The sequence below is a fragment of the Dysidea avara genome, chromosome 9 (assembly GCF_963678975.1).
Source record: "Dysidea avara chromosome 9, odDysAvar1.4, whole genome shotgun sequence".
Lineage (NCBI taxonomy): Eukaryota > Metazoa > Porifera > Demospongiae > Dictyoceratida > Dysideidae > Dysidea > Dysidea avara.
In genome coordinates, this window is record NC_089280.1 from 4,262,694 (window position 1) to 4,273,111 (window position 10,418).

General features: G+C 39.2%; 2 protein-coding genes across 3 annotated transcripts; both read left to right on the forward strand.

The window, feature by feature from the left end:
• The first annotated feature begins 41 nt into the window (after positions 1-41).
• On the forward strand, positions 42-4,003 carry LOC136266188 (uncharacterized). 2 transcript variants are annotated; one of them, XM_066061186.1, is made up of 7 exons: positions 42-288; positions 664-1,454; positions 1,653-2,860; positions 2,908-3,060; positions 3,112-3,300; positions 3,354-3,486; positions 3,560-4,003. In XM_066061186.1, exons 2-7 carry the CDS (start codon positions 668-670, stop codon positions 3,841-3,843), a joined length of 2,754 nt encoding a protein of 917 aa, XP_065917258.1. In that variant the 5' UTR covers positions 42-288; positions 664-667; the 3' UTR covers positions 3,844-4,003. The 2 variants fall into 2 exon arrangements, with proteins under 2 accessions (XP_065917258.1, XP_065917257.1); XM_066061185.1 differs by having other exon boundaries at positions 44-288; positions 3,545-4,003.
• A 4,719-nt stretch (positions 4,004-8,722) lies between these two features.
• On the forward strand, positions 8,723-9,958 carry LOC136266568 (uncharacterized). Its single transcript, XM_066061569.1, has 6 exons — positions 8,723-8,863; positions 8,909-8,959; positions 9,006-9,062; positions 9,113-9,211; positions 9,710-9,877; positions 9,932-9,958. Exons 1-6 carry the CDS (start codon positions 8,723-8,725, stop codon positions 9,956-9,958), a joined length of 543 nt encoding a protein of 180 aa, XP_065917641.1.
• The last annotated feature ends 460 nt before the right edge of the window (positions 9,959-10,418 follow it).

Sequence of the window (10,418 nt, forward strand, 5' to 3'; positions counted from 1 at the left end):
TTTAGATTGTAGTTTTCAGTATGTACTTGTATAAGCATAGATATTCTACTCACCGGGATATGAAACGCCGTATACTCCCCATACATTAAAACGGCCCATCCGCACCTCTAGTAAATTGGTGTTAAACAGTAGTGACTTTCTTGAAGTCTTGAAATAAAGCGAAAATCAAGTCTCCAAAAGTTGAATCCTTGTTGTTTAGACAATTATTCACTGTAAGCCTAATTGTGGGAGGCAGCAGCGACTATTGAAGAAGGTTGAGTAAATTGGTGATCCAACACTCTGCGAACCGTAAGTCTCAAACGCCTTCACGAATCAAGGCCAATTTTATGTGGCAAAGATAAGCCAGTGCGTCTAATCGAACCGGCATGTCTTCAACTGAATTGTCTCTACCATTGTCGTTTTATTAGTCTTTGCGGTCGACATCCATGTACATCTTTTGTGAACCCTAGCGTATCGCTTCATGGCTTGATCAAGCTAATCTTTTGTTATTCCATAAAGAAGGCCTTGATTCGTCGAACTGGTGGCGTTTTGGGTACTGTTGATATTCAAACATGCAGATACAGAATTTTAAAAAAGTGTTGTTTAGGATTTTGTGTACGTGTAAAGTAATTTTTTTGGTTTAACGCGCAGGGCTGTGTATTAAACGTATGCTGTCTATTGTAGAACTATGCCAGGGGGGCACAAGCTGAAGCTTTCAAGTGTGAAGAGTTACAGAAAAAAGAGAAAAGAAAGGCTAGCAAAGAAGACGACATCGACTGTTGCTGCTACATTACCATCAACCGATCCTGCAACATTACCATCAACCGGTCCTGCAACATTACCATCAACCGGTCCTGCAACATTACCATCAACCGGTCCTGCAACATTACCATCAACCGGTCCTGCAACATTACCATCAACCGGTCCTGCAACATTACCATCAACCGGTCCTGCAACATTACCATCAACCGGTCCTGCAACATTACCGTCAACTGATCCTGCAACACCACAATCATCAACTATTGCTGCAACATTACCATCAACATTGCGTACAGAAGATGTTGCAGCATCAAGCCTAAGGGTATCAGTGCCACTCATTTCATACACTTGTAGTGAAACTAAAAGTTTGGATGAACTACACAGCCGTTTAATGAAGAATGGAGTGTGTTCAGGTTGGCAAGTAGTTGAAGCAAATTTGAATTGTCTTGCTTTGGCTAAAATGAAGCTTGTGCCTTCCCCTTATGTTGTTGCGTCAGTCCAGATATATTCAAATTTCAATTATAGTGTCACCATTGAAGGACATTCCATTAGTCTGGCTAAGCTAGGAGCAGCTGTGTGTTCCAAAATTTCTTGTATCAGTGATGCTTTATTGCTGCTTAGAACAATTGACCAATTGCACATGTGTGAAGGGAACTTATGTTCAGAATTTACAGAAGTCGTTCAGCATAATGAGGGAAAATTCCTTGGGACTGATCGTAAGTTTTAGTATACACTGATGTGTTGTTTTGTGTGAGTGTCCTTATAATCGTTGTCTAATATGAGCAATTTATTACTATGCTGAATATAGATTGAGTACATTACCATTCTCCATTGCAACAGCTCCCTTCTTAACATACGCAGATTGTATAATTTTGTGTGCATATTTATTAACTTTTTATTTAATGTTTATACAGGGAAAACTGTGGTAGCAAATATTGCAACAGTTGATGGGAAGCAAACTATCAGGCACCATGAATGCTACATTGTTGTCAGTGAAGGCACAATAAGGTGCAGCAAGTGTGCTGCTCATCGCAAATCTCTACAGTCAGCTGTTTCCAGACTCACTTCAAAAGCAAAGACTGTTCCTTCACCCAGTTCACATGTTGATACCTCACCTAGCAGCCATACAAACTTAGACTATTTGACATCATCCGAAACATCACTCAGAGTGCGCACATTGCAAGGCAGGTATAAAGCTAGCAAAAAAGTTATCAGCCGTCTCCAAGAGAAAGTAAAACAGCTCACTGAAACGCAAGGACTTACAGTTGAACAATCGTTGCATGATGATTTGGTCACAGTGATGGATCAACATGAAAGTGAGATCACTAAGCAACATGAGGAATCATCATTCCAGATGCTGTTTTGGAAGCAACAACGGGAAGCTTTGAAGAAAGGCAAAGGCATTCGATGGCACCCTCTTGTAATTAAATGGTGTTTGTATCTTCACCATTGCAGCAGTAAAGCCTATAAGGTGTTGAGAAATTCGAAATGTTTACATCTGCCCTCAGAACGCACTTTACAGGACTATACCCATTTCAACACTACTGGTGCAGGCTTCTCAGCTGCTACAGACAATCAGCTAAGGGAGTACGCAAGGCTCAGTGCAACTCCAAATCACAAAAATAATGTTGGATTGCTGTTTGATGAAATGCATATAAAGGAGGGGTTGGTGTTCAGCAAAAACACTGGTAATTTAGTTGGTTTTGTAAACTTGGGAGATGTTAACAATGATTTTATACGTTATGCTAATTCTGAGGCAGATGGTGAGAGCAGCTTACCTTTGGCTAAGTCTGTGTTGTTTATCATGGTCAGAGGCTTGACTTCCAAATTAACATTTCCATATGCTCAATTTCCAGTGGATTCCATCAAAGGATCACAGTTGTACCCACTATTCTGGGAGGCAGTTCATCGACTTGAATGCATGAGTTTTAAAGTGTTCACCTGTACATGTGATGGTGCTACCTCAAATCGACGACTTTATCATCTGCTCACCAAATCAGAGCCTGAGAAGCACAAAGTGCGTAATAAATATAGCAAGGAAGAACGATATATTTATCTGATTTGTGACCCGCCCCACCTCCTTAAAACAATCCGTAACTGTTTTTCATCTAGACCACTATGGGTAAGTGTCTTTATACTGACTTATGGTGTCAGCCATAATTATTATAGCGTTGTGGAAAGTACATCAGCTGGCAGCATGTAGTGAGCCTCTATCGTCGTACAACAGGAGCAGGTACAGGAGTTTCGTTGGTGCCAAAGCTTAAGTATGAGCACCTTCACCTCACTTCTTTTTCTAAGATGCGAGTTGACCTTGCTGCGCAGGTATAGTAATAACTATATAAACTACCTTATTTTATTTCATAACACATATAGGTACTCAGTGGGACTGTATCCAGTGCAATGAAGTTAACAGGAGGAGAAGATGCCCGCGCTACAGCTGACTTCATTGATTATATCGATAAATTTTTTGACTCTCTAAATGTGGACAATCTTAATGAAGGCACACGGACAAGGAAGAAATTTCAGGAACCATACTATCTCAAGGATGATTTTCGGTTGAAGGTGAAGCTCCATGATTTTGGTTCTAATGCTATAGCTATTATACATTCTTCTAGTGGTTAAGTGATGATTTTACCTCGTACATGAACACGTGGAAAACATCTGTGGAGGCACGAGAGGGCTACACTGCTCAGCAAAAGCAGCGAAATCTGTTGAGTGAACTCACAATGGAGGGTATCCAGATTACAGGTATGTTTATATTATGCATACAACTGATATTACTAGCAAGTACAAACATCTTTTATAGTGTCATCATTTGTAGAGTTTGTACCATTAATTCTGAGTCAACCAGGTGTGACCTATTTTCTAAGTGAGAAATTATGTCAAGATCCCCTCGAGAAGTTTTTCGGACTCCAGAGGCAACGAGGGAAATCAAATGATAATCCTTTGCTCAACGAAGTGCAGAAGAACACTCAAGCTCTACGCGTGGTTGGTGACATCAATGTCAAGTCTATTGCTGGAAACTGCAGAGGCAAAAAAAGAGATGCTATTTTTACAGAGACTAATGTACAATTGCAGAAACGCAAGAAGTCTCGGAAAACATAATTAAATGTAACCACATGATTCACTTTCACATTGTTATGTAACATACTTTATTACGTGTACTTGATAAATACTAAAACAATTTCTTTCTCAATGATTTTGATTTCTGTGTGCTTTTTTTGTTCTTTTGCTTGTATTGTTCCATAAATCCTTTTGCAAAAGCATTTCCACGAACTGTCGTATACAAATCAATTGTCATCTTTAACAGCTCATCTCCTATTTCAGTGGGTGTGATGCCAATTGCAAGGTCCCAGTAGAACCCGACATCCACATCACCTAGTGCCTGGTCCAAAATCAAATGTTTCACATCACTCAGTTGGCTAGAATCACCATCAAACACATTGCGGCATATTTTCTCAATAGCTATCAAGCAATTGTAAAACATCTTGCTTATGTGGGTTAACCCACCACGATCAACTGCTTCAGTCCACTGTGCGCTTTCCAACCCTGTAGGGAGGTCTGACTGTAGTAACAACAAAGTATCGACATATGCTTTCTTGGTGACAACTTTTGTGTGTAACTGTTTGATAATGTACCCACCAATGTAGTTGATGGTATTCATTTCTTCAAAAGTCAACTGGTGTTCTGGATTACTAGAATCTGCACATTTGGTTTTGGTATTGACTTTGGCTCTCAGCATCTTCTTGAAAACTTCCTCAGTGATGAACTGATAAAACAGTGGGTTCACCTCCACACCAACCTGCTCCAAAAGCTTCTTCCACTCCAGTTTTAATGTGTCCCCAACAGCTAATTTATGAAATGCTGGCCACAATATGGAAAGATTCAAGGTGGTAGCAAATATTTTCTCTAAAAGGTGTACCAATTTGTGAGAAAAAGTTCTGCTGGCTTCGTGTTCTAACAAACGAGTTGCTGCAGAGTGAAAGAAACGATAACTTTCTACTTTTTGATCACTATATCTCGGCTCGCTTAGTACTTCGTTGCACACTTCTGTAAAGTAGTTAACTTCCACCCGTGTGCCAACTTCATCAGCAACAAGAGCTGTACTCTCGGCCGTTCTGGTACTGGTATCAAAGCTTGTACTAGAAGTCATTTCACTACCACACTGCATTCACACACGCGCTCAGTTCAGTAGTATGGAAATAATTTAGGCCACTCCAAGTCATACCTTAGTTTCTGGTCACTCCCAAGCCTACAAATGGATGCGGGCGGGCGGATGATCAGGACTTCAGGACTATAGACTCTACTGTGACAATATACTGTATAGTATTATTATTTGCTCAATTTAGCAAATTCATGTAGATTTTGTTTTTAGTCAAACTTAACCAACAACATAAGTAGTTGTGCTTCGGCAAAAAATGCACTAGGAAAGTTGTTGATGGATCATGGCTAGCTATACACTGATGTATAGCATTTAAGTATATTTATTTATTTATTTATTTAGAATATACTATAGGAAATGTTTTGCTCATGTAGCTACTTATGCTTTCCAAGTGAAATAAATGTCTATTAGCTATGTCAGGAAAGTATTACTATGACTTATATAGCTAAGTTGTTCAAATGATCATGATCCAAAATGAAATTTAACTTCTATTTTCACATCAGAAATTCTTCATTCAGATGTGAAGTCGTAGCCCACTAGCTATGTGTTTCCAGCCTTCTATTCAGTAACCTTGAGAAAGTAACTGTCAAAGTTTTGAGTCATTGAGTGCTCCAGACTGGTGTTTTTTAGTGATCATCTGGGAATGTTTAAACTATAAGGGTTTCTACTTGCCAATCTAATTTTAGTTATGGAAAAGTTTAAGTTTAAGCTCACCAAATGTTGCCGGCTTTCCATGCCCCTGCAGTGTTCAGTGATAAGGAATTTGAAGTTACTAGACTAATCATTAGAGGACTACATTTGAATTATAAAGTTAAAGCTATGACCCATCTGCATGGGCTAGTAGTTAATGCTACTGAAATTACTTGGTTACAGAAGCATTAGTAACAGTTATAATCTGAACAGCTATATAATCAAGGACAAAACTAGCTATAGTTAGAAACATTTTATTAGTGTGGCATATATACCTAATATTAGAGTTAAGAGTAGTGTGACTGCTCTGTTGGAATCCCTGACTGCTCTATTAGAGTATCTCGATCTTTTACAGTAAAAAATAAGTGTCTTGCTGGGTCACATGCACTTAAGCACCTGTAATATTAATAATAGTCCTCATAAACTAGGGTTCCAGGTTTACCATGCGGGCGGGTGACCAGAAACTAAGGTTTGACTTGGTGTGGCCTTATCAAGCGGCGTCTAAGATAGAAAGGTGTTGACAGAGGTGCGGATAGAGTCGTGAAAAACAACCAGTTTCATATCCCGGTGAGTAGAATATCTATGGTATAAGAAACTTTAGATCGTTATTCTTATCTAACTAAGATAATTGAATATAGCTACTAATAACTGCAATTGATTGCACTGTGACGGTCGGGGAATGTTTTCCTTCAAAGTTTGCGATCGGCATCTAGCTAACTAGTAATATCGCAACGACGGCTATTTTTATAAATCTGGAAGTTAGCTACCTATTCCTGAAAAACCTGCATGCCGGATCCTTAAACAATACCCCTATCGCCTTGGCCATGCATTCGCTAGTCTCGCACGCCATAAACTTATGCCTATGGGTCGTGCGAGACTGCATTCCAATAATAATAACCAGGGGCGTAGGCAGGATTTCCAAAAGGGGGGTTCTAGTTTCGAAAGAGGGGGGGCACCTTTCTGAAAACCAGTTGAAGACCAAAAAAAAAAAAAAAAAAAAAAAAGGTCACGACAATAATAGCTAGTTATCCTTACCAACTATATCACGTCTGTTATGTAAAATAAAATCCTATTTATAGCTTCATAGGTAAGCTACACTGCCTCATGAACATTGTGACTGCTTTATTAGAGTAATTGACTGCTCTATTAGAGTATCTCTTAACTCTGAAAGGGGGTTCGTTCGAACCCTTTGAACCCCCCCCTGGCTACGCCCCTGATAACATTCGTGGAGCGCATTGAAAGTGCATGGCTTCAGGGTCACGAAATTACGTTACAACATAAAAATGGCCGACAGAGTAGGGGTACTTTGTACAGTGAGCCATTGGGAGAGATGACGTTTCGCTATGATAACGTTTATGCTGTGCAGTGAGGGGCTATGTGAGGCATAGCTACATATTTACTTAGAAGACGAATTAGCGTGGTTTTATATTGATAGCAAAACTTAGGTCTGCTTTCGTCTGGTGAATTATTTTGCACCACCAATTCATACTAACTAGTCTTTTCACCTTCATTATCTGATGGCTCCGTGTCCACAAACTCGTAAATAAGTCTGTTTTGATGAATTCGCTACGAAGTACCCCCACTCTCTTTATTTACGAGTTTGTGGACACGGAGCCATCCGGCAGATAATGAAGGTGAAAAGACTAGTTAGTAGCTATGAATTGGTGGTGCAAAATAATTCACCAGACGAAAGCAGACCTAAGTTTTGCTATCAATATAAAACCATGCTAATTCGTCTTCTAAGTAAATATGTATGCCTCACCTAGCCCCTCACTCACAGCATAAACGTTATCATAGCGAAACGTCATCTCTCCCAATGGCTCACTGTACAAAGTACCCCTACTCTGTCGGCCATTTTTATGTTGTAACGTAATTACGGATAAGGTCCAACAACGGCAATGTCAGGACTAATCTGGGTTCAATTAAACCATTCAGAATTGATGAAAGCATGCACTCTTCCAGTTTGCGTAGAGTAATTAGTGGCGGATGCGGGGAGGTTGCAATGGTTTCACCCCTCTGAAAACAGTGCCCCCCCCCCCCCCAAATTTACTAACGAGTCGTGGTGTCAGTGATAAAATCGTCACGTGTGTTATAGAAGGATTCTCTACTGGCGAAAAACTTCATAGTTTAGCCTTTGAAATTACAATTATAATGTTGTACAGCAGGTTTTTTTTTTTTTCGACTTAGCTACAGCTAGGCTGAAGTTGAGTGGAATCTGAAACCTCCTCTGAAAATTTCTAGATCCGCCACTGACCAGACCTTTTTTACCCCACAGCGACTGTTCTATTAGAGTATTTTAACCTCGCGATTTGCTTTGCCTTGTAACTCTACAGCTGTCATGCGATTTTTTTTAAACCACAAAAGATTTGAGCCATGATGGCATATATATATACGCATAGCTACTGACTTTTTAAGTTAGGCTGTTGCTATTGTTCCAGCAGTCACGTGGATAAAAATAAAACTTAGACGTTTAAGTTATTCCCATAAACAGTTTGTAGTTGGGAATGTAATGGGAAACATAAGGTCACATAAACTTATTACAGTTTTTCAATACCCAACAATTATAATAAGCCATGCATGTGGGTGGGCTGATTATTAACTATAGATAGCTAAATTAGACAGCACATGCACGGTTCAGAATATATATATAAAACTTACTTTGTCTGAACATAATCAGCATACATGCATATAGGATGCATGTACATAAAACATGCACATGTTAAGAAAGAGTTTGTTTTTTATTTGTAGACAGTCAATGGAGGTGCAGGGGCGTAGCCAGGGGGGGTTCAAAGGGTTCGAACGAACCCCCTTTTCAGAGTTAAGAGATACTCTAATAGAGCAGTCAATTACTCTAATAAAGCAGTCACAATGTTCATGAGCCAGTGTATAGCTTACCTATGAAGCTATAAATAGGATTTTATTTTACATAACAGACGTGATATAGTTGGTAAGGATAACTAGCTATTATTGTCATGACCTTTTTTTTTTGGTCTTCAACTGGTTTTCAGCAAGTTTTTTTGGTCTTCAACTGTTTTTCAGAAAGGTGCCCCCCCTCTTTCCAAACTAGAACCCCCCTTTTGGAAATCCTGCCTACGCCCCTGGAGGTGGATCCAAATTATGAGGTACTGGTATATGTATGATACTAACTGTGCACCCTACACTACTATAATACAGCAAGTGATCGATATCGCTGTGAAGGAAGAGAATGATAAACTACTGGTGAAGTGTTCACATCATGGGTGTCAGCGGAGAGGAGAGTTCAAGGATTTTCTTGTAAGTGACTGCTTTGTGATGGGCATTGCTTTAATATTATAACAGGTACATTCTGATTATGAGTGTATGATGGACTCATACCCTCATGGTGTTCAGGTGAGGCAATATACAGTCATGTGATGTTGTACATGTAGCATTGCAGCCTGAGTCTGACTTCACACCATCCACTGGGCAATCTCAGCCTGATGAACAACTCCAGGTAACCTTAGATTTATTTCATATCCACCATAGCACGTGGAATGCACACAGATATATGGCAGTGTTCAGCAAAACAGCAGAGACAGTGAAGAGGTGTTTTTCACTTTTAACCATGGTAATCAAGATCTAGATCTGCATTACCCATCAGTGGTAAGTTGCTTAGCCTAAACCAGACAAGTGCGAAACCATTTTTCTTGCAGTACCTTGTATAGGTTACTAGAGGCCAGCCTTTTAGTATAAGTCTTTAAGTCTGGTGATCATTGCACATAGAACAATTAAAGGGGCCAGCAGCAAAATGGGACAAGTGCCATTTGAAAGATTAGGTGACCACGTAATGGGCGTTAAGCAGAATTTTGGGACTTAATTAAATTTTTGTAATATTTGCTAAAAGTTATCGAGACTGCCATGAACTATTAAACTCTGTTGTTTACTTAGTGACAATATTATTCACATGGTTAAAGCAATAATTTTTAGAAAATGGAAAATCTAAAATGGCACATGTCCCCTTTTCCCACTGACCCCTTCAATTGTGTTTCAAGAATTTAATACTGTATACCTAAAGTTCCATTAGACCATTACTTTAAAACTTATCGGTGCACATCACCTGTAGTGTATATTTAAATGCATGATTATGTATTCATGCTATAGGACATGGCACCTGTGATATCACAAATAAATGCCATAGGCGATCAGATTTATAGTGTTGTCTCAGAAGTGGTCCAGTTGACAGAAGCTATCAAGGAGACTAACAAGTTGCAAGTAACTGTAGTTGAACTCCAACAATCTGTGAAGGAAGTTCAATACGGAATGAAGACAGTGTGTATTATTTTTTATAATTATTCTGATGTTAATGTTTTTTTAATAATACAGGCTGTATGTTTGACCTGCATGAGATAATTTCAATTATTTGTAAATGAGGTTGCATCCCAAAGATTTTCCAGTGCTACATACATAACTTTGGATTGTAGATATTTGATTTGAAAATCTTTAGCTATGCAAATTACTATATGCTTGGGTGGGAGGGTGAGGAGTTATATTTGTAATAAGACTGAGATGCTTTCGTACATGTTTATACTACCATAAAATAGCTATGTTTGTTGTGTTCCCCCTTTTCTTGCACTTTTTACCAGACGTTCAACTATTCAGTCATTCCTGTCTGAGCTCCTGTATTGAGCTGAGTGTAGAAGAAGGGAACTTCTACCCATAGACAAGTGGCTAGCTATCTCAGGTAGGAAGATTGGAAGCTAGCAAAACAAAAGGGCGTAACTGTAGAAGAGGTGCCACAATGGTATACAACAGTACTGAAGATGTTATTGCAATGCTGTATGACTTTGAAGTGAGCTATAGTATACACAAC